The sequence below is a fragment of the Lichenostomus cassidix genome, chromosome Z (assembly GCF_008360975.1).
Source record: "Lichenostomus cassidix isolate B80296 chromosome Z, HeHo_3.0, whole genome shotgun sequence".
Taxonomy (NCBI): Eukaryota; Metazoa; Chordata; class Aves; order Passeriformes; family Meliphagidae; genus Lichenostomus; species Lichenostomus cassidix.
In genome coordinates, this window is record NC_139511.1 from 29,356,064 (window position 1) to 29,383,613 (window position 27,550).

The window sequence follows — 27,550 nt, forward strand, 5'->3', positions numbered from 1 at the left end:
GTTACCAGTAAGGATGCCGAGAATGTATGAATATATAAATAAAAGGGAGATTTTCTATCAGCAAAGAAATGCGCATGATGTTTCCCACTCTCCTTGCAAGTACTCCAGAATTAGAAGCTTGTGCCCAACTTAAAAACCTGCACACTAGTTTTTGCCAATGTGCAAACTTCCTACCCTCCCACACTCTACAAATCTCTTTGACAAAAATCCTGGTGGATTTTGATGGATGATGGATTTCCACCCTTCAAGCACATAAGGTCAAGAACAATAAGTACCTGAACTCACACACGTCGGTGCCTGCTTAGCATGATCTGAAAGGTGATCACAGGGTATACACTTGTTTGACCTGTTGTCATGGTGCCAGGACCTGTCCATCGGTGGGCATGAAAAAACATCTCTTTTCACTTCTGCAGCCCAGCCAGCTCAAACACAGAGAAATGTTTCTACTTTTTCTATTTGTTCCACTTTTCTACTTGTTCTGTTTGTTCTATCTGCCAAGGTTCTGGTCTGGGCTGAGCTTGTTGGTAGTTTCTCTGCTCTGCACACGCAGAGCGCTTTCCTTCATGTGCTTCTCAAAGGATACAGTGAAGTGTCTTCTCTCAGTATCAGAGTTCCTGGATTTTTCACTGACTTTGTGAAAAATTTGTCACTGAGTTTGTTGAGTTCTTCCAGGTGTACTTGCATAGTAGCAATTTTTAAACAACTGTACTGTTAGTAAAAGACACGCTTCCACTAACACAGGACTTCTCTGGTGGCAGCAAACACTGAGATTTAAAAGGGCTTTTCTCTCAGCTACTCAGTAAAAACCACTACATGAAAAGTTTCCAGGTTTTACCAGCAATTTGGATAACTAGGGCCATTACCAAGTAGGCTAAGGGTTTGGCCAAAAACTCGAACTAGCTGATCCAAAAAAAACTCCTGTGATCCCCAAAAAGCTAGTCAAGTTTATTCTTACTTGCTCTTTTTAATTACTCTGATTTTTTAAAATTTGAACACTAACTGTTCATTAATGGCCTGAAGCAATTTAATTTTTTTAAATAATAGGATTCCTGCTGGTTCATGGCTTTGCTAGACATGCACAGATATTTTATGATGGGAATAGTGGTCGGAGCAGAGAACAGAATAATCAGCTGAGCAAGTTGTTGATACGCACAGTCACATTTATGTGCAGGTTCAGTTACTGATGTGTTTCCTTCCAACACTCCTTGCCCCTTGATATCATCCAAGGTGTGATGTAGGGTTTCTCTCTGTCCTCTTTCCCTGCCTCCCACACTCCACACCCAGCTACTAGAAGTCTCTTTAATATGCTCAGACAGTATGAAAATAAAATAGAGAGGCAACTTCCCTTTGTCTAGCTTAGCTTTATCTCCTCTTTGTCTAGAGGAGGATAAGGTGAGCATGGCTGGGTATCAGTTGCCCCATAAGTAAGTTCTTCAAGCTGCTGCTTTTTGACATGGGCACAGCAAAAAGCCAACATGCTGCTGTGGAAGATCCCATTGATTACTGTGTCAGAAAAACCCCATCCAGTTAGATCAAGAGAGAGAAAGGAAATGGACTTGTTACTCTTTTCTTGACTCACTGTCTGGAGGATGAGAGCTTCCATGCAGTGAGAGGTTAACAGCTGTTCCATTACCTCCTGCCTGAATTGCTATGAGGTCCTGCATATATGGAGAGGGCAAGAAAAAGTGGAAACCCCAACCAAGACCTCAAGAACTATTGAAATTTATTATTGTTCTCCCTTGAAAAGGCTCTTTTCATTACTTTAGTGAGTCAAACCTTGCAGGAGATAAAATGTCTTCATCTTGCTGCCATAAAACAAAGGCATGCCTAGGAGAAATGTACCTTAGAGACAGCAAGCTCTTCTACACAAGGTTCACTTTTCCCTTCTGCTGTACAGCTCTTAGTTTGAGGTGGGCTGTGAGCTCTGTGGGATCTGCCCCTGCTCACATATCCCTGACCATACAAAACATTTGTTTTCTGACCATGGCCAGCCAAGGGAAAGGATGAGCAAAGGTTGCCAGCGGATTCCACAGAAAGGAAAAGAGAAACATGTAGCTCATCTCTAGAGTGCGTTTTGAGCTATTAGCCCATGCTGGTTGCTTGCTGTTGCAATGGTCTGAGATTTTTTTTATGCCATGGCTGTTAGAGGTGAAAACTGTTCTGGTTTGTCGTAGCAACCCAGCCTTGCAACACTATACAAACTGAGTGGGTCTCTCACTTCAACACTTGGTTGCATTGTTAAAATGAACCAGATAGTTTCCCTTACCAACTTTCACTACAAACATGCCTTCCCTAGTCTCTTAGGAAGCAAGAAAACTGCCTAGAGTTACATAAGAAGGAGGCTGCTGTGCTAGTTCAAAAAGGGCTAGAGAAAAAGAAGTGACTTGCACTTCATTTTTTCATGTCCCTGTGAAGAGTTACAGCATATGAATAAACACTCATAATTTCCTGCTTGCTCTTTTTGGATGTAAAAAGTTTTCTTCCTATTTTTAAAGCATTTTGATGTCAGAGTTCTCACCTCTGTTGCCAGTTAATGGGATTGAGAAATACTTTTTGTACTTCAGAGGGAAGAATATATCAAACGTTGGAAACTAATTGATTAACTACCTTCGAGTTTACTGAGTCTTGGCTCAGAGTTTGCAACAATGCCTTAGTCTCCGCAGAAGTACTGGCAGGGTGGGTGTGCTAATTAGATCCTAGCTGTAATGGCAGGATTTTTTCCTTGCAGAAGAATCCCCAAGGAATTAATGACAACAATTAAATAGTCTCAAAGCAAAGACTAGAGATAATCACCTAACTAATCTGTCCTGATCTCTTACTATTGCTGAATTACATTATCTTGTGCTGTCAACAGAATTAGCATTTACAATTTTTATGCAGGTTACTGTAAAAAACCTTTTCTTACTGAAAAGTTTGAGGCAGTTTATTGTCCTGTCAAATTCATCGTATCGATCCAGGGGGGAGTTACTGAGGACAGTGTACCATATGAACATGGCACAGAAGCAACTTTTGCTGTGTCAGTGTGGCATAGCTGTAAGCAATGACTGTATTTCAGAGCAGACTCACTGCAGGCCCCTTAGAAGGGTAAATCTTATTTAAATTCTCTGTTCACCAAGAAGAAAAGAATTGTCTCCCACATGGTCACACAGAAAGCTGAGAAAAATTTCAGATACATACCTAATTGTTGTTCTAGGGGACTCTTTTCCTCCCAGGTTAGTCCCCAGAATTCTTAGCATTACATAAAAGTAATAGTAGCTACTTTTTTATCTGGGCCTGTTAGTTTGCTCTATTCTATTTTTCTTTTCTTGTGTAACAAGCTATGTTTATGATCTGTTGAATCTGTTTAGATAGAAATTCATCTTTTTAATTTCCCTCAATTCTACTGTGTAATAGATGACTACAGTGAAATGCAACTGTTCCTCGCAGTGCCAGACTACACTAGGGACCACAAATTCACCTGGAGCATACTTTCAATCACGTGTGAGGGTACTACCAGAATCCTTTCTAAGTTCCTCCTTGCTCTGCTGTGATGAGCTCTGTTACCTATCACTTTGCTGATAGCACAGTCCTACATGTTCATGAGCACTTTTTAGTGTACTACAAAATACCAAGGAGTACCTAAAATTTCATATTAGCTAGAGCTGATATGTGCATAGAGAAATGTTCTAGCAATATGCTAGAAACGAAACTGGCAGTCAGAAACTTTTTTTTTTTTTTTAAATCTGCCTTTCATGGCTTCCCAGAGATTTGCAGAGATGAGGTGCAGAGAGCTCACATATGCCTACTGAAAGCTGAATTTTAAATGAATCAGCCATTTAGGGTTCAACCTCTTGAATTTTCAGCTGGCTTCAAGCTCCAATCTGCCAAAGCACTTATGATCAATAAGGCGATGAAATGCTGAACCCCACCTAGAAAAAATCTAGCAAGGCAGGATAATAATAAATTGCTAAGCCTCATGAGCAAACAGTGAGCTCCCTATTGCCCTGGAGAGGACAAATTGTATTTCTTTTGGCAGTTATCTGTATCTTCATCATGCTTTCCACTCCAAGAAAAAATATTACTCCTCATCCTGCGGTGAACCACTCGCTACCCTCTGGAGCACTTGTATTAGGTTCTCGTAAAAACACACTGACTGGACTAGAGCTTTCAAAATAAAATTTAATAATGAAAAAAAACCCCAAAACAACCAAACTCAAAACAACAAAAAAACCCAAAAAGCCTAAACCAAACAAAAAACCCAACAAAAAAGTGCTGTCAGATGTGGTAAACACAGGCTGTAGAAAAGAAATAGTTGTGTCTAATCTAAATTGCCGCAGTATCCTGGGGAAATAATTTTACCAGCCTCGTACTAAAAGAAAGGCTTTCATTTGGCAAAGGAATTGAATGCATGAGGCAGGAAAAAGGATGAGCAGCTTATACTCCATGTTCTGATCTTACACAGTGCACACATAAAGAAAGATGTATCTTATGAATTTATTGATGCTGTGACATATATAGCTATAACATCAGTTCTTCTAAACTCATACAAGCAACTGCATTTATGCATTTCCAAAACCCTGCCACTGGCTACTGGGAACTTTTTTGTGTAGAAAACTAAATGCAGACTTTGGAAACACAAGAAATCATAGCCTGCTTTGGCTAGGAGCATGCCTGTTCTGCATCACTGGAGAATGCCTCTCTTCTCATAGGAACCTTCTACAGCTTGACCCCGTCGTGGTGATCACGGAGCAAAGCTATGAGCAATCAAACTGCAGTTGTTAACTCTGCAATATGTAACTTTTCTTTCTTCTTACCCTGTTTAGCGGCTTCGAAGAATAGAATTGACCTAGATTTTTTTAACTGAAGCTGCAAGCTGGATTCTGGGGGAGATTTTCCAAAGCACTCAACAGGCTCTGCAGTACAGCATGTACTGTACTTATCTTGGGCCCCGTGGTCATGAGTCAGCGTGCTGATTTCAGTCTACCCTCCAGGTGCCTAAAATCAGTATTTTGGAGCCTCTGATCCTGTGCTCTTCTTCATGAGTCAGATAGTCTGTGCTTTCTCTGGATATTTCTTCTCTGATTACAAGATGGAAGACTTTGCTAGTCAACAGTAATTGAATTATCTCCATTCCTGAAGCTTTCAAAACCTTATTCCCTCTCACTGAGGCTGACCATATTGTGGAAAGGCATTGTTTTAATATGAATGCTGCATACACAAAATTAAGAAAATTAACATATTTGCAAACACAGAGAAAATGAAAACATGTTTTCTGCCGAGTATTCTGCAAAATTAATAGTATGTGGTACCTATGTTCTTTCTTAGAGTCTTGGTTTCCAAAGAGTAGTAAATTTGTTCACAAATTGTAGTTCACACCATCTGTTTGTAGTAATGAGGAAAAAAAGCATTTGACTGGGACAACCTAGCACAGTCCAGGGACTTGAGCAGTGAGCAGAATGGCCAGTTTGCTTCAGCAGAGTCAGCATGCAGAGTAGATCAAGCCAAAAGTGTTTCCCATCTGCCTCTATGTAAACACACACAGCATGGGGACAAAACAAGAGTTAGACACGTGTGCATGCCTGCAGGGCTATGATCTTACTGCCATCACAGAGGTGTGGTGGATGGCTTCTGTAACCGGATATAAGGAGAGCAGACTTAAGGCTCCTCAGAGATCTGCCTGGTAGAATACCATGGGATAAAGTCCTGGAACAAATAGGAGCTCCAAAAAGCCATTTAATATACAAGAATCACCTCCTCCAAGCTCAGGAGCAATGAATCCAAAAAATGCTGCCCTGTGAGATCATGGAGAAGATCCTCTAAGCTGGAGAGACATGGATTTCATGCCTGATAGTTAAGGAATTGGTTGGATAGACAAAAAGATCTGCGGTGTGACATCCTATCCTTACAGGGAAGGGAGCAGGCAAGATTCAAAAATGCTTGTGGTCGAAAGAAAAAATAAAAGTCAGAGGGTCCACACAAGCTCACAAAGCTTTACTAGTAAATTATTCTCTTGGCATGGAAATTGGTATTAGTAAGTCCCTAACCTACTATACAAGCACATTGCAGTGGATTTTGGGTTATGGGTTAAGACGAAAAAGAAAAGAGAAGGAAAGAGATGAATCAGAGAGCAAGTGAGAGAAAGAGTAAAGGAAGGGTGTGGAAGGAAGCATGAGGAAGGAAGGGAGGAAGGAAGGAAGGAAGGAAGGAAGGAAGGAAGGAAGGAAGGAAGGAAGGAAGGAAGGAAGGAAGGAAGGAAGGAAGGAAGGAAGGAAGGAAGGAAGGAAGGAAGGAAGGAAGGAAGGAAGGAAGGAAGGAAGGAAGGAAGGAAGGAAGGAAGGAAGGAAGGAAGGAAGGAAGGAAGGAATCACCTGGGACTGGTTCTAGTGTCAGGGGTCTTGGGTGGTCTTGATCCCGCTTTACAGTCCATGCCCACTTCTTAAACTCATTCCTGTGCATGTGTTGTGCTGTGTTGGACTTATCTCCAGGAGCTACAACAAGGATTTGTCCTGGAAAGTTTCTGCCCTTACCTCTGCATGGTCCCTGTCTCCAGCCAAATCTAGTTCTTTCCCATGACTTGTTATTACCAACAGGTCTTGGCTGTTGTCACCAACAATCCATGGCTGGCTTCACAGCTCTTGGGCTATCAGTGTTTGAGACACACATCAGCCCCATTTGCTTGTAGGGTTCCACATGCGGTTAAAGGCTCAATGTCCAAGTGGACACCAGTGATGAGTGGTGTCCTCAGGGTTCAGTGTTTAAATGGCACTGTTCAGCATCTTTGTCAGTGACATGGACACGGACAGTGGGATTGAAGGCACCCTCAGCAAGTTTGCCACTGACACCAAGCTGTGTGGGGCAGTCAACAACCTGGAGGGAAGGGATGCCATCCAGAGGGACCTGGATGGACCTGGACAGGCTGGAGAGGTGGGACTGTGCAAACCCCATGAAGTTCAACAAGGCCAAGTGCAAGTCCTGCACCTGGGTTGTGACAATCCCAAGCACGAATACAGGCTGGGCAGAGAATGGATTGAGAGCAGCCCTGAGAAGAAGGACCTGAGGGCAGATGACATGGCTTGGCAATGTGCACTTGCCGTCCAGACAGTCACTCTATCCTGGGCTGCATCAAAAGAAACTTGGCCAGCACATCTAATGAAATGATTCTACTCTTCTAATGTGCTTTCATGAGGCATATCTGGTGCACTGTGTCCGGCTCTGGCATCCTCAACATAAGAAGGACATGGACCTTGTTGGAGCAAGTCTAGGGGAGGGTCGCAAAGATGATCAGAGGGCTGGAGCACCTCTCCAATGGAGACAGGCTGGATGGGACTCTAAGCAAACTGGTCTGCTGGAAGGTGTCCCTGCCTATAGGGGGTTTGGAATGATTTGGAGATGATTTTTAATGTCCCTTCCAGCCCAAGCCGTTCTAGAATCTTGTGATCTCTTTCTTTTAACTAGGTTTGTGTGGTCCTCCCTCCACTGAAAGCAATGAAAAGATTCCCCTTGATCTGAGTTTGCAGAAAATTCAAAGGTGGCTTCTGCACTCAGGAACCTGATGCAGTTTGTCACTTAAACAGTAAACAGTGGACACATGTGATGTAGTTTTCAATGAAAGTAAAGAAACAAGTACAGATCTGATCTCCTCCAGAGAGCAGTGCTTTATTTTGCACTCCATCTGTAGTGGAGCAGCTGAAAAGCAAATTTCATATCTATTGTTTAGAGTAGCACTACCCTTGGATACCTGGGGCTCTGGGTATTCCCATATGTTCCCAGGATTGTTTTGCAGCCCTGCAGCTAACTGGAATGAAAACCAGGGGTGTGGTTCTCAGGCAGTAATGTTACCATGGGGGATAAGGAAATGGCGGCTAGATTCAACCAGTGTCATCAGAAGATGCAGCTGGGAGGCAGATGGAGATCATGTGAATCCTTTGAAATCCACATCTGTGGATTTATGTGGTGCAAGATGAAAACTGTAGGCCTCTGTGTTTACTGTGGGAGCCGCCTGAGAGAAACAGGGGGATAAGACTGAAGAGCATACAGGAAGACCTGAAACAAGACAGATCATGCATGAAAAATTGCTGTGATTTTGACAGAGCTGAAAGCCTGAGCTAGCGCAGAGTAGCAAGGCATGTGTGGCCACAGGGAACTTATGGGGAGGTGGAATCTTGGATGAGGGAAAGGATTCAAAGGACATGAGCCAGGTTTACTAATAACCACTGCTGGCTGAAAAACTCTGACAGCCCCCAAGGAGATGGTTGGGAACGTCTTTTCCAGGAGAGATGAGGCCCTGTCTTTGCATCTCAAGTGTTCTCTACCTGAAGTTTATTTGTCTTCCTTTCCTTCTGTCTGCTACCTCTCTCCTGAGCTGTGCTCCTGTTTGGCTCACACGCTATTGAACAATGTAATTTAGGACTGCAGAGTCCAGACTTTGCCTTGTTCTTTTCCATTATTAATCAGCCCCCTTCCACTAACACATTGACAGGGTCAGCAGAGCTATGCAGCAGTGTGTGAAGACAAGAAAATGCCTATACCTACACTCACTCCACACAGACCCCCCCCAAACACCCCCCAAACACCCCAGTGGTGTGGCATGGACTGAGACACCCAGGTTCTCTCTCACACCTTTCATCCTTGCCACAGATTGATATTTGCATGGTTGTCATTCTTTGTTCATTACTCCTCACAAAGCACAGAGATTATCTAGGGTCAGTGTGTCTGAGGTGCCTGAAACAGTCTATGTAACTCTTAACAGTACATGGCAGACCTTGCACTTAAATGGGTAAATTGAGAGACAAAGAGGGTGTCCTCCTTTCCTATGTGTTAAAAGGTTTCCTCACAGGTTTTCGGGGGACTAATCCTCTCTATCAAGCTTGGGATAAATGAAGTGATTGGCAAGACAAGTAGATCAACAAAAACAAAGAAGCAAAAAGAGCCAAATTTAACACAAAATGAAATTAGCAGATTAGAGGTGAAAGAAAATCCAGGGCACATTGTTGGGCTGGACCTACATCAAAGTAGACTCTGTGCTTTAAAGAGTGATGAGAACAGTATACTCAGGGCTCTGGATTTTACCACCCTCACCACTGTAGAAAACACTTCTCTCATTCTGCCATGTCCCCAGCTCAGGTGTTTGGGGGAGTAGATGTAGGGGGAAAAAATATGCTCTTTCCCTTGCCATACAAAGACACAGCAGCACTCTTACTGCAGGAAGATCTGTAACCAATATTGTAACATTAGTAAAAAAAACCAAAACCAGACCACAGTCTGTCGCAATGGTAAATACTTTCCTAAGCCTCTGTCTCAAAACTGCCTCATCTGCACTTGAAACTTAAAGCCAAAGTTGTGTTTGACAGACTGTTCACTCCCAGTGAGACCAAAGAAATCACGTAGAAACAATTCAAGTTTGTATAAATCAAATAAAAGGGGAGTCTTTTTCTGTACTCTAAATTCTCACAGTTGTGGAACTAAAGGTTGGGGCTAAACTCTACCTATTGCTCTCAATTTGTTTCAGCCCTAGATATATTCCCAGAAGAAAATTCCTTGCATTAATGATGAAGAGATGTAAAATGGGCTTATATTCTCTTTGGTAATGGAAGAGAGAAAAAGAACTTTGCACAATGGATAAATAAAGCCCAAAAGAACAGATGAAAGATAAATATTTTTGTAGTAGCTGCGTATTTTCAGTTTTCCAGATTTTTTTGGAAGGCATTTCATAAAGAATCAGGTTAGACATGAGGAGAAATATTTTAATTGCATAGGGTAGTTAACAATTCTGTTACTACTACAAGAGTGGTAACAGAACAGATGAGAGGTTTTCAGTACTTGAGGTCTCTAAGAAAGACTTGTTCAAGTAAAGTTAACTCTTGAGATAAAATGGCGTGCATGTTGTGCTCTCAGTGTCTTTTCTAACTATATGCTTTCAAATCAGGAGGAAACTTTTAAAAAAAATTTTTTTAATTGATGATTAGAATGTAAATGAAATTTAATAGAACTGTTAGAATAGGCTCCTATAACTTGTATATGAAGCAAGATAAGAAAAAGGCATTTAAATCTCTCAATAGCTTTTCAAACTTTAGCTAGTAAATAAAATAGTAATTCCAATTGGCTATATCTGCCACAGCTCTTCAGATACTGTTTCAGTACCACCTGCAGCTATGCAAAACCCCTGAGACGTAAAATTCGCTCAAGACAGAAGTAACCAGCATGATTCATATGTCAACCTTTTCCCAGAAACTAAAGCTCGTGTTATCTGATATGCAGTATTATTTTATATTGCAGTAATATTTGGACTGAAACCAGTTTCAGGCTCTCAGAGCACCTGGGGAGGAAGAGTTGTTCCCTGAGTTCTCTGGACAGTCTTTGAGTTGTGTTTGTAACCACCACAAAACTCTTATTTCTTGAGCTTCTTCAGATAAAGCACTTGTTTCTGAGTAGGCAGTTCCAAATCTGGTCCAAGGAAAACCACTCACTTACACGTTGATTGCAGCTGTCTTCCTGCAGTCAGTTCCACACCTGACCTAAAGATACGCAGTTGCTTCTGCAAGAGTCTTAACGATGATATTACTGTTTATTCATTCGGTGACCTAGATATTTGCTAGATAAATACGTTATTTTTTACAAGAAACAGCTGGCTTGTCTTAGGAAATTTTAACTAGATTTATGGTAGGTTCATATTTTAGGATGCACATCCTAAAATATGAACTCAACAGTCCTCCACTCCCTGAAGCTCTTAATGTCATTAGAGTTTGATCAAATTTCCATAATAGTTCATGAACCTACTTTGAGCTGTGAAAAACTGGAGGAAAAGGGAAGAAAAGAGATGGGGAGGAAGTTGATGTGGTATGTTAGTCTGGCCTTTTCCTGACATGCACTCTGTGAGTGTGGTTTAAGCCAAGGGCAAGAGTATTTTTTCCCTACTCTTCCCACTTGATGGCTGAGGACTCCAGCCTGATGGTATTTCTCTAACATGATCCAGTGGCAACAATCCTCATGTGGCTGCTCAGTAATAACTCTAGGAGTGGCAAGCTGGTACACATACTGAAAATGTTTCAGTACCTTTCTGGGTTAGGTCCATAATTCTGCATATAGTAGAAGACAGGAGTATGTGACTGAAGGCCAAGCAGGTAATGATACAGCTTCTGGTATTAAATTTTGTGGGGTTGAAACTTAAATAAAAAGGGAACTATTCTCATTCTTCAACTTTTTTTGAAATAATGCAATATTTCCTATCCCCAGGAAAGTCAGGGCACTAGAAAAATTATTTTTAGTTATATTTTTTAAATTATTTGTTTACTTCATCCAAATTATTTCATTTGGATGAAAGACACCATTTTAAATAGTGTCATTATTAAACTATAGGGTCACTATAATCACTATAGTGAAAGACACTATTTTAAATGTGAAGACACTATTTTAAAATCTTGCTTATATTAACACTTTCCTTTCTATAATTTTATTTCCTCTGAAACAATTCCAAACCGAAAGTATGCCATTTTATTCACCTATGAAACTTCACAACTTACACTTCTATTAATGCAAAGCATTACAAAATACCACCAAATCTAAATGATGGTACTGAATTCTCATAACTTATTAGTTTTGTTCCACTTTTTCCTGTGGCCTGGATGTTTGCTCAGCAAGTTCATGAGCCAGAGGATCCACATATCTTGAGCTGATACTTGTTTTGAGATGGAGTATTTGAAAGCATGCAGGGTTACCTCTGTGTTACCATGATTTGTGTTGTCCCCACAACTGTTGTCTCTAGCTGCCAAAGGAAGGCACAATTTGCATATAAATTGTACTGGGAATCACTTGGAGACATCTCTCCGTGGCTTGAGAGGGAAAATCAGGGTAATGCAGCTGTACAGATTGACCACAGTTTAGCATTGCTTGTCATTCTCCCTGCCTGGTAGCTGGTCCTATGTTGAATTTCCTTTGTGATCAAGTTGATCAAATTATTTGTCTCACATGTGAATGGAGACATCATTTTTCTTTAATATCTTTACCATGAAATCAGGTGTGACCACCACCCAGTAGATATAAAACTTGTAAGACAAATGTCCTTAATGAATATTTTTGCTTGAAAGAATTGATTTAGAGAACTAGAGTGTTTTGAAGCTACTGCTTCCAACTTTGCAGGCTGTCATCCTAAATATTAATGATGATGAAGAAAGGAATAAAAAATAATGCCTTTGCTCAGAAATGTTTTGGAGGAAAAATCAAACTCAACAGCCCTCTGAAATCAGAAAGTCATGAAAGCAGCAGTGCACTTTAGGTTTTGTGGGTTAACAATTTGTATTAAACTTAGCAGGAAAAAAGAAAAGAAAAAATAATGAAAATAGCATCTAATTCATGTCTATTCAGCAGAACGGTTTTATTGATGCTTGAAAATACTGAGTACATGGCACCAACATAAGTGTTTGATGTTTTTGAAATCATATTTAATTTTCTTTTCAACATTCTTTTCAAGTGTATTCATGCAAAATGAATTGCAAGCAATTGTACAGGTGCTTGTGAGGTGACTGGTGGCAGAGGAGTTGTCTTTTCAAAAAGTTGAAAAGGATAAACAGAATATTGCTGCCAGACAGGGAGCTGTGAGCCTGGGGACCACAAGTATCCTGGAAATGTACAGCTGGCCTCTTTAAAGCACAGTTGGGCACTGAGAAATGGAACACTTCCCGAGTTTGCATCATGGTCACATTACCAAGAAAGTTTAACCTCCATTTATCATCAGAAAAAGTGGAAATATTCTGGGAAATTTGAATTGGTCTAAATAAACAGAGAAAGTCCCTGAGCAATCTGACCTAGTTGAAAATGTTTCTGCTCATCACTTGGACTAGATGGCCTTTAAATGTACCTTCCAGCCCAAAACATTCTATGATTTGATAATGCAGAGGGTAGCTTGGAGGTATAAGTGTTGCTCAAGATTTGCATGTGACAGATTGAATTGATTTTTTAATTTTGTTGTGCATCAACACAACAATCTCTGAAACCATGCAAACACTTACAGAAACAGCAGTATATGCATATGTTTAGTCCTCTATTAAATCCAGCCTCTTGAATATACAATCATAAAATGAGATTCTCCTTACTCATTTAATGTTTTAGTAGCATGCCTCTAATTCTTAGTGGAAGTACCAAATTTCAAATACCCATTCTACTCACATGCTTAAGAGTGTTTCCCTTCAAATAGTGTGAGTCAGCTGTTTCTCTCAAGAAGGTTTATTTTCACAGGGGTTTTTCTGTCCCACTTATACAAAAAGAACATGGATGAAGTGGTATAGGATACATTCCACATGAGAATGTCTAAAACAGTTGTCTTCACTGCTGTCCTGTCAGTCCTGACCTGTTTGCTTTCTTTTGTTGATAACTATTTTTCCCCTGAAGTTTTGCCACATCTATAAGCCTTAACTATAAAATATTGCAGGTGGAATTTCAATATCATTGGGGATGATGGACTTGAACATCAGTCTTGTTAACAAAAAAGAGGAGGATCAACACCAGTAGAATGTCACCATTATACTTTACTGACACAGAGATTATATTCTCTTTTCTAGACCCATGGCTGCATAGTCCCAGTTTCTCCCCTGTGCTTATTTCTGAGTGGGCTGAGCATTTTAGCATCTTGTCTTGTGAAGGCTGTCCATCCACTGGGAGGAGGAACAGCCTTCACAACAACCATCAGGGGAGGGTTGTTATGATGGGTATTTTTGGAGTCCTTTTAAAAGTGCAAAATGAGAATATGTGGTGTTCTTACTGCAGAATATGACGCACCATATGCAATGGCTGGCTTCATCAGCCATGCAGCCCAGCAGATGTGTTGTCTCTCATATTATCATTCAAACAATGTGTTCTCTCTCCCCTGCAGTATGGGATAAAGAAGAAGGAAGAAAAGGAAGCAGAGGCCCAGGCTGCACTGGAAGCTAATGCTGAAGGGAGTCTGACACGCCCAAAGAAAGCAATCCCTCCTGGCTGTGGGGATGAGGAGGAGGAAGAAGAAGAGAGCATCCTAGACACAGTCATCAAATACTTACCAGGGCCCCTGCAGGACATGTTCAAGAAGTAAAAGCTGCAGACTGTTAGATGGGCATAAACAGTACTGCAAAGGATTTCTCTTTTGCCCAATGGGGATTTACAATCTTGCCATTCATCATGCAGTCCTCCCCACCTATGCCCCTACTGCTCACTAGGAGTCCCTTTGCTTCCCATGCCCTTCTGACTGCCTCTTTCCCTTTCCTCTACCCCAAGACTCATCCATTCCTTTCTTTTTGTACATAGTCACATCCAGTAGATGCCTCTGAATGGATGTAAAGATTAAAAAGCTGCAGACTACACAACTTTTATTATAAGCCATAGTACTATGTATGTTAAATAAGGCAACTGCACATAAAGCATAGAAAAGGAACAATCTCATTTCCATACAATGCAAGAAGGAGTGTTCACTAAGTATGAACAGTGGCCTCTTTAATTTTTTAAAATTCTCTTATTTTTATTATTAATAATAATTAATCATTATTATAATATTCCTATTGATTGGGTCACACTAGCCATTTTTTTTTGGGCACATCTGCTCTTGGAAGGGATCTCTCAGTTCTCCCATGGAAGCAGAGCTTTTCTGTTTTAATTCCATCCATGACATAAATAAAAGATCGTTTTGAAAGTAAATCATGCATGACTTACACAGCTGACATCGCTCAGAACTGTGGAAGAAGTGAGTCATCTGCCCTCAGATGCTGTAGAAGTTAAATGCCTCAGAATCTAAGCAAGAGTCATGTTACTTTGGGAATTAGCCATACATTTACCTTGAATGAGCAAACTGGCCAGGCACTTGCCATACAGAGAGCTGAAAGTGTAGAAGAGTGCATAGTGCTCTCATAGAGGACCTCCCCAACCCCTCTGAAGCCAATGACCAACTGTATTTGCTGCTCTGTTTAACTAATCTTCCTCCTTCTGCCATGTTCAACACTCCCATTCCCAGCAGTGCTTGTGGGTTGGACGTTTGGGTTCCAGCATATTGTCGTGGCTGTGTCCTGCCCACCCCTTCCTGCAGGGTGTGGGAGTGTGTGGTGGCCTGAATGTTAGTCATGGCAGATCCATAAATATCCATTATGTTTGTCGTGCTAAATTACTGCATTGTCCGGGTGAGGTCACTTACTCTCTGCCCCACTGAGATTCTACACCTGTAAAATGTAGGTTTCAGTCTCTATCTACTATAAAGGCATGAAGAGAGGATGCTTCTCTAGTGCTGTGCAGGAGATAATTTATATTACAGCAGTGTGTGGTATCCCTTGATGCTAGCAGAGTGGGATAACCTTTTTTTTCTCACCAGTATCTTTGTTGCCTTTTGCAGACACTGGCACAGTGGTCTTCTCAATAAAACACTGTAGAAATCACATAATTGCATAAGAAAATCCAAATTCTATGGGAGATGTTGACTTGCTAATATATATATAGATTCCATACGTAGACAGACCTATTCTGAACACAGATCCTCATGATCAGGTATCTGGCTTGTCATCTGAAGAGCTAATCCTGAAACTTTGCATCTGGCTAAGTCTCTGTAGTCGATGTTGTGAGAGCATCATGCCATCTCAGTTTTGTGATTTGTCAGAAGAATCAGGGTTTGTCTGGCAGAACTAGCATTGCTTGTCCCTGTCCTGGTAACAACAAAATTTCCTAAGGACATGGACAAGATTTGAAAGCAAATACACCTCCTTCTGCTGGCAACAAAAAGGGGGATAAACTCAGACACCTCATTATGTACCTAAATTAAGCATTTTACTTCAGTGGACCTTCTCTGATGCACTAGTTCAGTGGAACTGAGTTCAGGCAAATATCTCAGTAACTTCCTGAGTAAGAAATTTTAAAATACATTTATCATCTTTCCAGCTAAGCAGAAGAAATGTGTACCATGGTTAAGGAATTGAGCATGAGAGTTCTGTACTGTTGTACCTTCCAGTAGCATCTGTCATAATAGGCAAAAAAAATATTTGGAAGAGATTAAATATATTATGCCCTCCTCACACAATTTTTATTCAGGTGTTCTAGTCCTCACTTCTCAAATTTCAAACATAAGGTTCTGCTGAATCCAAGGTGGAGGCTAAAGATGTTTGACAGGTCTACAAGTCAGAGCAAGTTGATAAAGATGCTACTTGTTTCAGGCTGGATATGTGAACAAGACTCGTTTGTTCAAGTACAAGCTGCCAAGGGCTACCCAGAGGAAAGCGAAGGCAGGTTTTACTTGCTTGGACAATGTTAGTGGGACCTTTTAACCCCTAACTTTCATTTAAAGAAAAATGAGTGTCTCCCTCCTGAGACTTTTAATGACCCAGAACCCTCTATCTTGGGTTCTACTACTAGCATGGTAGTGTTGAACAATTTACGATTTTCTAGGAAGCATGTCCTATTCACCCCATGCTAAACCAGCAACTATTAATTTGAGCCTGTTTAAGTAAACCTCAAAGAATTGAAAACTCTCTTCCTGTCACAAAGGCAGCAGCTTGTTTTGATGCTCTGCCAGAGAGCATCCAACATCCCTGAAAGCTAAAAGGCAAAGGCTGGATCTTTGCTTCAGCCACTCATTTGTAACCAAATCTCCTAACCTAGATCACTGGCATATAAACGTCAGTACTTTTGAAATGCTCTAATTAATCTCTGTAGCCCACATCCTCTAACACATAAGTAGAACCAGCAGAAATGTGCCTGTGCTAAAATGAACATGTCCATTCATATATCCCCCTGGCCTTGTGCTGGAGAACTCTGCAAACAAATGAGAGAATGAGGTCATTCCACTTTATTTTGGCTTTTCTCTACCATGTGCTTGCTGGCCTTTTCCAGCCCCCATCACTGACTCCCTCATCCAGCCAAATACTGTTCCTGACGTAAGATCAGAATTTTCTGCCTAGCATCCTCTTTGCAGAATGTTAGTGCTGATTGTTTTCAGTGTCCCTCCGTCAGCTTGATGTGCATGCTTGTGCATACATTTGTGGAAGGTGAGGAAATTGGTGAAGAAAGGGAGAAGAGAGAGAAAGGAATACTGTTTGGTACTAGTTTAGATAACTGTGCCTCAGAAGCTGTGGCATTGAATGACTGGTCTAAGTCAGGGTCTTCTGTAGCATGTGCTCAAATTTCTTAAGCAACTACTGCTATCTCTGGGCTCAGATCATTAAAAATACTGCCCTTGTGAGCTGAGCTCTTGAGCTGTGTAAACATCTGGATTGAGCCCCTGAAGAGGGCCACAGGATCTGCATGCTGAGTCTGGTAGGCCTTATCCCAGGCTTACAAAGTATTAGGGAAAGTGGTTTATTAAATAGTGTTTACTGAACCGTTTTCATTGGGGGAGCTTCCCAGCTCAGGCATTTCATCACTTCTCGTCACACTTTCAGCTTGTCACACCTTCAGCAATCTTTCCTCATTTTCAGCAGAGAGTTCATCCAGGTGTGAGCTGGTAGTTCCCATTTTCCTTTTCTTGCCATAAGAAACATGACAGAAGATCTACCACAGGAACGGGATAGGTTTTGCTTGGTTTTGTCTCACGTAACTTTTGGCACATTGCATGAGTAATGGACCTCTCCTGAAGTCATTCCACTGTCCCAAAGTGCCTAAGCCATGCTGAACAGACCTGAGAGCAAGGCACTCTTCCTTCTCTTCTGCCCATCTATTTCCCTTCCCACTCAGAACTGGTAACAAGGGACACAGACACCTTTGGCTCATGTATGGAAGTTAGAAGTATTGTCTCACTTTTCCCCTTGGCACTCAAGCAGGTGATGAAGCACTTAAACAAGAGACCAAAGAGAAGCATGGTTCATTGTTTGGATTCTGAATATCTTTTTGTCTTTCATGACATTGTTTTATTTGCATCACTGGTCTGTTCAATCTCAGGTAAATGAGGTATTTTAGTTTTATAACTGGTTTTTATTTACACAGAAGGGTTGTTGGCTAGACACTGCAGTCATTTTCCCTCACAGCTCCAAGACCTTACTGGTTAGTAAAAAATAGTCAAAGGGCCTTCACATTTGGAGGGTAAATGATTTAGTTTGCCATTGACCTTGTGAACTCACCTTTATATGTAGAGAAAGCCATATGAAATCAGACCGCAATATTAATTATCAATGCTACTCTTGTGTTTAAAATGAATTAAACAAAATACAAGATCATGTGCTAAATCACTTTGGAGTTCCTCTGTCTATGTTTCTAGTACCATACATTGGCTTAGATCCCTCCCAGCCCCTCTCCTTCATCAAGAAAGACCATACCAGTGCTGCTGAATACATCTTTTTGCCAAGCTTTTTGTGCTAGAACAAGCATTGTTAGAAATTAGCTGTTGTGATCTAAATGTAATGTCTTATGTATTTGAAAGTTGTCTGTATCTGTTCTGAATATATGTTACCAAGATAACTGTCTCTTCATGCACTGAGTTAGTAAAATGTTTCAGTACTGTCATTAAAAAAATTGCCTGTTTTCTCTCTTTCTCTTTCACACACACAGAGCAAAATTAAACTTAGCCATGCATTTTCTAGTAGAAATGCTCCCCAGCTTTCTTTCACATGCATGCAGTACTTGAGGATGATTTAAAGTAGAGACATTGTGAATGTGATTTTAATTTGTTATTTCTCTGGTATTTTTCTGGTATTTTTCCCTGCATGATGTGGGTAAATCGTATGATGTTCTTTTAAAATGGAATCACAGCCAATAAAAAACCCCAGTGATTTCATAAATTGTTCGCAATGCTTTCCTGTCAAATTCCTACCAGGTCACACTTGGAAATCAAAGTATAGTTGCACATATGCAACTGGAATGGTAACAGAATTGAGGAGCAACATGGATGTTATTTGAATAAATATGCTCAATTTTTCCATTGTCAAAAACACTGATGAGGTTTGATGTGTAAAGGTGATTATCAAATTTTAAATACGTTTGCTACTAGAAATTAGTTTTCCTTGGGAAGAGCAGAACAACACTCCTTTGAAAGAAACACAGACATCTAGCTTTGGTTTAGTGATAATATGTTTGGCTCTTATGACAAAAAATGTAAAACACTGATTTGCAATGAGACAAAACGTATCTCAGGATCCAGAATTTGTGATATATACAAAACTCTTTGGATGGCAAGTTTCACACAGCTAAGCCTCATTTTACTTGCTCAGGCACAAATCATTAGTTATTGTATTCAGCATGAAAGTGTTGCATCATGTTAGAAAAAGATATTAGCATACCTCTCATAGTAAACCTGATACCTTTTTGCCTATCCTTCCTTAGGACCATGGCATGATCATTTAATTTTGTTGGGGTTTTTTTACTAACAGAAGCAGCCACAGGACTGTCACAGAGGATCAACCCATATTATTTACATCCTAGAACTCCAACTCAAGTCTTTGAGCCAAACATTGCTAAAACTAACACATACTAATGCTGCTGCAGACTGTGAGTTCAAGGGCAGGCTCTCCATGTACTTCAGGTTCCAGGTGAGGTCTGTCTTTTGGGCAAGAAAATATTTTTCACTGTTTTCCCCAAGAAACAGACAGCTTAAGGGAACCAGAATTATCATATCAGACAAGTATTGGGGGCAAGACCCAGATACTGAAGAAGGAAAGCAGGTGATTTTGACCAGCTTCATTTTGCAAAGGAGGTAAATTATTATTTTTAAACAGCTTCTGCTTTCTTATTAAAAACATATATATATGTAGAAGGATTAATTCCAATGGTTAGGCTGGTGAAGTCTACCTTTTCCCATTTTAAAATATCAGGTAAAATCCTCTCCAGAGAACAGCAGGCCCATCGTGAGTGCTTCTGGTGGAAAATCACTCCAGTTATGGAGATGCATTAGTGATTTATTTCTCAGACACTGATCCTGGGATGCAATGACTAGCCTTCCTGAAAACTTCCACTCTTCACAGACAGCAGTGGTGGCAGGGACTGCATACTTGGGGCAGATATTAAACTTCCAAATTAAAATCTGGATGCAAAGATACCATGGTCCTGATTAAGTCCATTTTAATGTCTTAATTTCAGTTTTTTCTGAAGTGCCGTGGATGATCTAGTCTACATAAAGCTCTCTTTGAACATATAATTTGAATGAAGGCTACTGAACAATGCTGGCACAATGCTGTTGCGTGTATTGGCATCCTGGGAGGTTTGTGGCAACTATAAACATCCCCAGTAAAATTATCCCAGCTGAGATTTTTAATTCTTCTGTAACCGACCCTCCTCTTTTCAGTAAAAAAAAACCCAAAAAACCCACCACCACCACTAAACCCCCACCAAAAGCCCCCATCAAGAATGTAAGTGTATTGGAGTGTTCTTGTTGAAGAGAACTCTGCTATAGCCTATCACCTGTGATTTTACAGACAATTTGAGATAGGTGGTAAAAGTACGTCTGAGAAAGACAGATGGCTGGAGCATGTCATGTCAAACACCCATGCTTTCCAGAGCCTTTGGTATTGAGAAGCTGAATTCTGCCAGTGCTGTGAGATGGAAACAATTTTTTCATCTGAGATTCACTTTTCACAGAAAACCCATTTTTGTATGAGAGGGTCAGATTTATCAGTGTATTTGGGCAGCTCAAGCTGCAGCAGCTGAGCGTATTTTGGATTAGAAAAGAACTTGTCTAAAACCTATGTGCTGAACATTTCAGCTGGGCTATGAGAGATTTAGACCATCACAAACAACAACTGTCTAACTAAAAATATATTCAGTTCTATTAAATTTTTAATAAAAAAATATTTTTAGATTTGCACAAAATAGAACATATCTCTCCAATTTGTCAGCTACTGTCAAAAAAATCAAACCCAAGGAAAGGCCAGTCTGCTCAAAAAGGGAGAATGTGTACTGAAATGTAGTTAAGGTATTAATACTTAATATTCTGTTTCAATTTTCACTTTACTGATGTTGAATATAGCCAAAGTATGTGTACAATCTCTTCAAATTTGTTTATGTATGTCATCAACCTGAAGCCAGTGCATGATGTGGGACTATCAGTTTCATAGCCTGATAAGCTGTGAATTTTCTGCATATGCAAGCCCAATATCTAGCAGCTGGCTTTTAAATTATTGAAGTTGAGACACCTTTTCAGGTCTCCATATCTTATCAAGACCAGAGCAGATGCTCATCAGATATTCACCCCTCATCCACAAAGAAACCTCTTTTTTTGTGAAGACTGAGCATGGCAAATCATAGAATTACAGAAGGAAAAGAATTTTAAGAATATCAAGTCCAGCCATCAATGTTGCTCCACCACTATGTTTACCATTAAACTGTGTCCTCAAGGGCCATATCCACATGTTTTTTTAACACTTCCAGGAATGGTGACTCCACCCACTACTTCCCTGTTCCCGTCTGTTCCAATGTTCTCCAATTTGTTTTGGGGAAAAAAAAAATCCTAGTGTCTAGTCTAGACTTTCCTGGGGGCAACTAGAGACCACTTCCTCTCACCCTGTCACTTGCTACCTGGGAGAAGAGATCGGCCCCTACCTGGCTACAGCCTCCTCTCAGGCAGCTGTAGAGAGTGATAAGGAGACCCTAAGTCTCCTCCAGGCTAAAGACCCCCAGCTCCTTGATCAGACTTGTGCTCCAGACCCTTCCCCAGCTCCATTGCCCTTCTCTAGACATGCTCATCCAGGGGATCTATGAAGAGGACCTGGCCCAAAACAGAGCCCTGAGGAGCCTCACTTGTGAGTGGTCCCCCGCTGGATGTAACTCAATTCACCACCATTCTCTGGTCCTGGCCATCTAGACAGTTTTTACCCAGTAAATGGTGCACCTGCCCCCACCATGGAAATATGGTTTCAGCAGGAGAATGCTGTGGGAATCTCAGACTAAATCTGAACATTTTAAAGTTAATGCACTTACAAATAAATAAATTAATAGATATTGATTCTCTGAAAAAATATCTTGCTACTGAAACTCATTTGGGACACTTGGGAACGAAACCTATTACTATCTCTTTCAAAGTAATATTTGAAGAAATTCCAGCACATCTATTGCTAACTGTTAGCAGACCATCAAGTTACAGACTGAAAGCCCTTCTTATTTAGATTAAATAAAGAATTGGGTTTCATGTTGCTAAATAGGGATGAAATGTAAAGCATTTGGAGATTTTTCATGTTTTGTTATAGTACAGTGTTAGGAAGCTCCTAACAATCTCGTGTTTTTACCTAAAAAATAAAATCGTTCCTCATTTGTGGTATTGCAGCCTTTTTTAGTATGGACATGAGCCAGATTGTGTTAATAAGCTATGACAAAGAGAGGAAAAATAAAACGCCCACAACACATTTAAAATAATGGGCAAGCAGGTGGTGATTGCTCATGGATTTGGTGGGGGTTTTTTTGTCAACTCAACACAGCTCTGCACTACATTCGGAGACAAAAAATGAGAGTGGAATATTTTAGTGGAAATTTCCTAGGCAGACTATACAAGTTCTCTTATTCACGGTGGTTATGAAGGATAGCTCAGCATCTGAGCTCAGCAACTGAAGTTGTGCAAAAGAACAGGTTGTGGAGATCCACCCTCATGCAAAGCAACAAGAGAGAGCACTGGCCATTGTCTAGTTCTCTTGCCTCAGCAGGAGAAGCTAGAGTCACAGAGCTAATAATTTTCACCCACTGGTGACATGAGAATAATGATACTGAACCATCCTTGAGCTGTTCCAGCAAGACATGTTGTCCTTTGTGTAAGCAGCCTTCTCTGAGGACTTTTGAAACAGATGTCAATAATATCGAAGGAGGGTGTGTCAGAAACACTCCTGGGAATGATGAGATGATACAGATTAAAAAGATGTCACTTACCATATGTTGCTGCAGGTTATTACACCAAAAATTAGTTAGAACAACCTAGCTGATAGTCAGATACCTAAATGTATACATTTTTAAATGGAAATTTATTTACTTGCTGTAAAGTCTACTTCATACTTATGTAATGGAGCACATGGAGTGCCCCCTTAAAGAAACTTAGCAAACACGGCAGACATAATCAGTTCAATCCAATTAAATGTTCACTGATGGTAAAACTTACCTGTTGGTGAATTTTTTCCCCCTCTACATGACCTGATCTAAGCCTCTTTAAAGGTGACCAGAGAGTGACTGTCTTTCACTTAGAGATTTTTTATTTGTCAGGGACTACAAGTGTTTTCCACTCAAAAAATTTTTTCAGCCCTCATTTCCTCTTTTGAATGCTGAGAGAACAAAGTCCTGCATCACTCAAGGAATTCAGCAGATGTTGCATGGTTATTAAATTAAGTCTCAGTGGAGGTAGAATATAAAGTACCTCAACTGTGGGTTCTTTTTCCAAGTCAGAGCCAAGAATCTTCCAGGAAGAGTGATGAAGACAAAATTCTTGGCTTTTTTTAAAAAAGTTTTTTTAGTCAAAGCAGATAAAGAATAAAACTCTAAAGGCTTTACATATTAGGAAATAATATGAAAGATAATGAAGAGCAAAACTTTTGCAAGACCCCTTCCTGCCTCTTTTCCATCAGTAGCTTTGAGTGAGGGCCCAAGAGAGGCTGTGGTCAGCATGGAAAACAATGCTTGGGACATAACAAAAGCCAAGTTCATTGTGAGTGATGTTCCACAGTCCCATGACTGGACATAGTTACTGTCAGACAGCTGACTTGAAGTCTCCAGTGAAGACTAGTTCCCCATGAAAGCAGGCTGGGCTACATCCAGGGTTTCAGATATCAGGTACCAACTGCTATTAGGATGGAGGCACAGGCCTGTCAGAAGGAGCCTACTGCCCAGTTCCTGTGCCAGAGCACTATTGTCTGGTCAGGAGAGCAGAATTGAGAGAGAGAGGGAGAGCGAGAGAGAGTGAGAGAGCATTGCATTGAGAAAGTGATTTACAGTGCTAAAGCACATTTTTCCACTGATGACCATAAAAGACCTTTTAAGCCCTGACTGCCCTGGCTTGTAAATTCCTGACTTGCCTCTCTCCAGAGTACACATATTTAATGACTAAATAAAAGCAAAAGGCGTGAGGAAGGGCACAAATACATACTGATAGGGGTGTCGCACATCATGGAACAGGGGAATGGCTGATCAGCAAGGCTGAGGGATCCTTGAAATGTTCTGGAGAGACAAAGCTAGGGTAAATATCTCTCCTTTCTGCAGTTTTTGAGTCTCTGCACAGTCTCTCTTGGCAGTGCTCCTGTTTGCTGGCAGTGAAGGACTTGTAATTGCCAGGGGAAAGGTTTCCTAAACCTGGGAAGCTCAGAGCTTGACAAAGGAAATATTGGAAGAGCTTCCTAGAGCTGCAGAATTGTCTGTTGCTGACAGACAATCACTAATCACTACCAGAAATCACTAATCACTGCCAGAAAATACATTTGCCTTCCTTGCCTAGCACAGAAAACTCTTTCTTGCTATGCCTAGTGACCACAAAGCAACACATGGCCTATTCCAAATCACAGACTTACACCCCACATAATAAGCTTTTCAAAACTCTCTCCTTTTTACCTGGAAAGAGAAATGATGATACATTTCCAGGTGAAAACATTTTTGGCCAGCTCCACCCTAGCATTAAATGACTCATATCTCCATTGCCACATTTGCAGGATTCATTCCTTTTGTGTCTGTCATGTGGAGCTGGGACCTCTGCACTCACCACCACCAATTCACAAGACTAGTAGTTTCTTTGTTCCCTTGTCCCTTATGACAGCCATATCAGGCATGCTAGAAGCTTCTGAGAGGCAGAAAAGAAGCTGGTGAGGATGAATTTTCAGGCAGTGGAGCAGACGGTTCAGCCTGGCCTTCAATGGCAGCTTGGTAAGCTGATGTTCACATTCATTCTGAGACACCACCCCAGAAACTGCACCCTGTGCCAGCAGGTTTCCCAACAGTCACTGGAACACAGGAGGTTAGTGACAGCACACAGCACCTTCATACTTTGCTTTCTGCTTCCATACATCTTTCCTTCAATGATCCACCTAATGGCATCCTGATTATTTGGTTACCAATACGGTTTGGTGAGAACCTGGGGCCTTCTCCAAGGTCTGGGTATTGGTGGGCCAAAAGGGGAGGTTTGAAACAGGTCCTTTCCCTCAAATAGGACACCTGAGATCTCCCTGAGCTTCCTTGCTTTTGGGTAAAAATGCCAGGACATTCCTTTTGCTTAGGAGCCTAGGATCTGTTTATTGTGAGTGGTAGGCTTAAGAAACATATTTGTCTGCTAGGCTTGCTCTATTTCTTTCCCAAGAGTGAGAGCTTCACCCAGGCTCATGTAACATTTTTAAGTGCAGTCACCACAGAATGTTTAAATAAGAAAAATATCAGCAATATCTGTGAGCTCATATTTGGAGGTAATGCACATCAACTTTTCCCCAGTGTGTTGCCCTTTGGCAGAGAATGTCTGCCTCTGGTCTACCCTAAATCTCTGCAGGCATTTAACAGAGATCTGGTTCATTAATTGGCAGAGACTTAAGCTTGCATCTTTCACAGACTGCCTTGCTATTGCCAATAGACTTTGGCAGTTGACAGTGAAGGAACTCTATTTATGCTTCTCCAAGGAAGACCTTCATATTCTAGGGAGGAAAAAAAACCCAACAACTCTCATCTTCAAGTGGATTAACAGTTCTAAGCTTTCCATGCTATTGGGATGGTATCAATGTGATCAAAAATGACAGATCAACAAGAAATTTACCCATATTAATAAGCCCAAAGTTGGCTTGGCTGTTGGGAAATTAATTTTAATTGATTCATCAAACAATCAACACTCCTTACCATTCCCAGTGGGATCAGAGATAATTACCTGACAAAACCCTCCAATGCCTAAAACTTTGAATTGACTAAACAAAAAATGCAGTGCATCCAAAGCCATGTCTTTAGTTTCAAAGGGATTCTGAGTGGCACTGAAGTAATGTCAGCAGGCATTGTCTCAACATGGCTACGTTTCTCTCTCACCCTCTGAGATGAGACTTTATGGAGAAACACATTCCTGCAGGACCATGGGTGCCATGCCACTGTAGCCTACCCTTGTGCAAAACAGAAGCTGTAATCCAGCCAAGGCTAGTGACTGAGCACCTGCAAGGCAGCAGTGTGGGTAGAATGTTGTACAAATAACATTGTGATTAGCCAAGAAAAGGCAGGGCCAGACAGCACTGGGAAACTACTAGCTTTTGCAGTCTAACTGCTAAGGACAAATTGCCTTCCAAGGCAATTGCCTTCCAATGTTGCTGGTGAGCATATTCCAGCTGTGCAAGGAGCTTTTGTGAAAGTTGAGGCAGAAGATGAATGGCTATGGTACACCGCTGAGACTTGACTCCACACAGTAAGGGTTCCCTCCATAGCTCCCTCCCCCTAATCTCCCCTTGTGGTCAGGCTTGCTGTGGAAATGCCTTTTCAAGACAAGAATATAATATTATATCTCTGTGAGTCACCAGGTACAGCTTGGGTCTTCTTTGGCACGAAGATCTTGAGAAAACAGAGCAACCAAACATCCTAATTTGAAGTAGCAGATGTCTTCCAAAGGAATATGAGGTGGGATGGAGCACAGGGTGAGGAAATTCAAAATTACAAGGTTATGGCTTCCTTGAAGTCCTGCATGTTTCCTGTGAACCCATGCTGTAAAGCTAAGAAAGGGTGACAAATTGAAGCCCCAGTTAGCCATGTTTCCCTGTCATTTCCGCCAAACCACATCTATCAATTTACTTGGCAATTACTCACCAATTTTCTCTTAAATTCAACCTCAACTTTACAGCATTGGATGATTTCTAATACCATCATAGGTAAAATAGCAAAAATTAAAGTAGTAAACTTTTTCTTTTTAGTGTCTGCCTTAGACCTTTTCCCCATACAAAACACCCTGTAAAAGGCAGTGCTTGTTCACAGTGAGAGGGTTGGGTAAAATGCAATAACCAAACCGTGTCCACTCCAGATGAAAATAACTCCTAAATGCAGTAGTCATTACCAAGCACTGATATTTTAGTAGCAATCACCACAGAAAAGGGTCCAGGGAGGCACAACATTCAAGGTAGATATTACTTTGAATTATAGCATTACAGCTTACAAGTACTTTAAAAGAACCACCGCTACTTTTGAGGCTGGACAAAAGTTAAACTTTTTATTCAAGAAAATTGGGGAAAAAAAAGGCAGGGCAGAGCAACAAATGAGGTCTGGTTTTAATTGCAGTCACAGCTTTGAGGGTGAAAACCTGTAGGCAAGTGTGGATTTGTCACTGTCAAGGAACTGCGTGAAAATAACAATTACAACTGATGGGAGCAGTGGAGGAACTAATCCCACAGCAATAAACACAGCCTTGAAAACCTCTCTCCCATACCAACGACAAGAAATGAATAAATACTTTGGAGCTAATAGGAAGCTGTAGATGAGAGCACTTGTCAGAGCTGGCTGTGAGTGAGTCTGACCTATTCAAACTGCCCAGAGAATCCACAAGGCATGTGAAGTTCCTGGGAGAAAAGTCTGCTATAGAATGTGCAATCAGTCAAACACACACAGATACACACACATAAATGCCAGACAAAATATCCCAGTCCACTAAAAACCTGCTGAAGTTGTGTCACAAACACTGTGTTCTTCCTAGCAAAAGTCTGCTTTTACATTGACAAACATGACATGAGTGCTTATTTTC

General features: G+C 40.9%; 1 protein-coding gene across 3 annotated transcripts in view; it reads left to right on the forward strand.

Annotated features, from left to right (window-relative positions):
• The window catches only part of CPLX1 (complexin 1), a 107,159-nt gene extending 85,914 nt beyond the window's left edge, over positions 1-21,245 (forward strand). For all 3 annotated transcript variants that reach the window (XM_085043678.1, XM_085043677.1, XM_085043679.1), the window contains exon 4: positions 13,844-21,245. In XM_085043678.1, coding sequence (XP_084899804.1) covers positions 13,844-14,041 — 198 coding nt within the window. In that variant the 3' untranslated portion in view covers positions 14,042-21,245. The remainder of the gene's footprint in view (positions 1-13,843) is intronic.
• Positions 21,246-27,550: the final 6,305 nt, after the last annotated feature.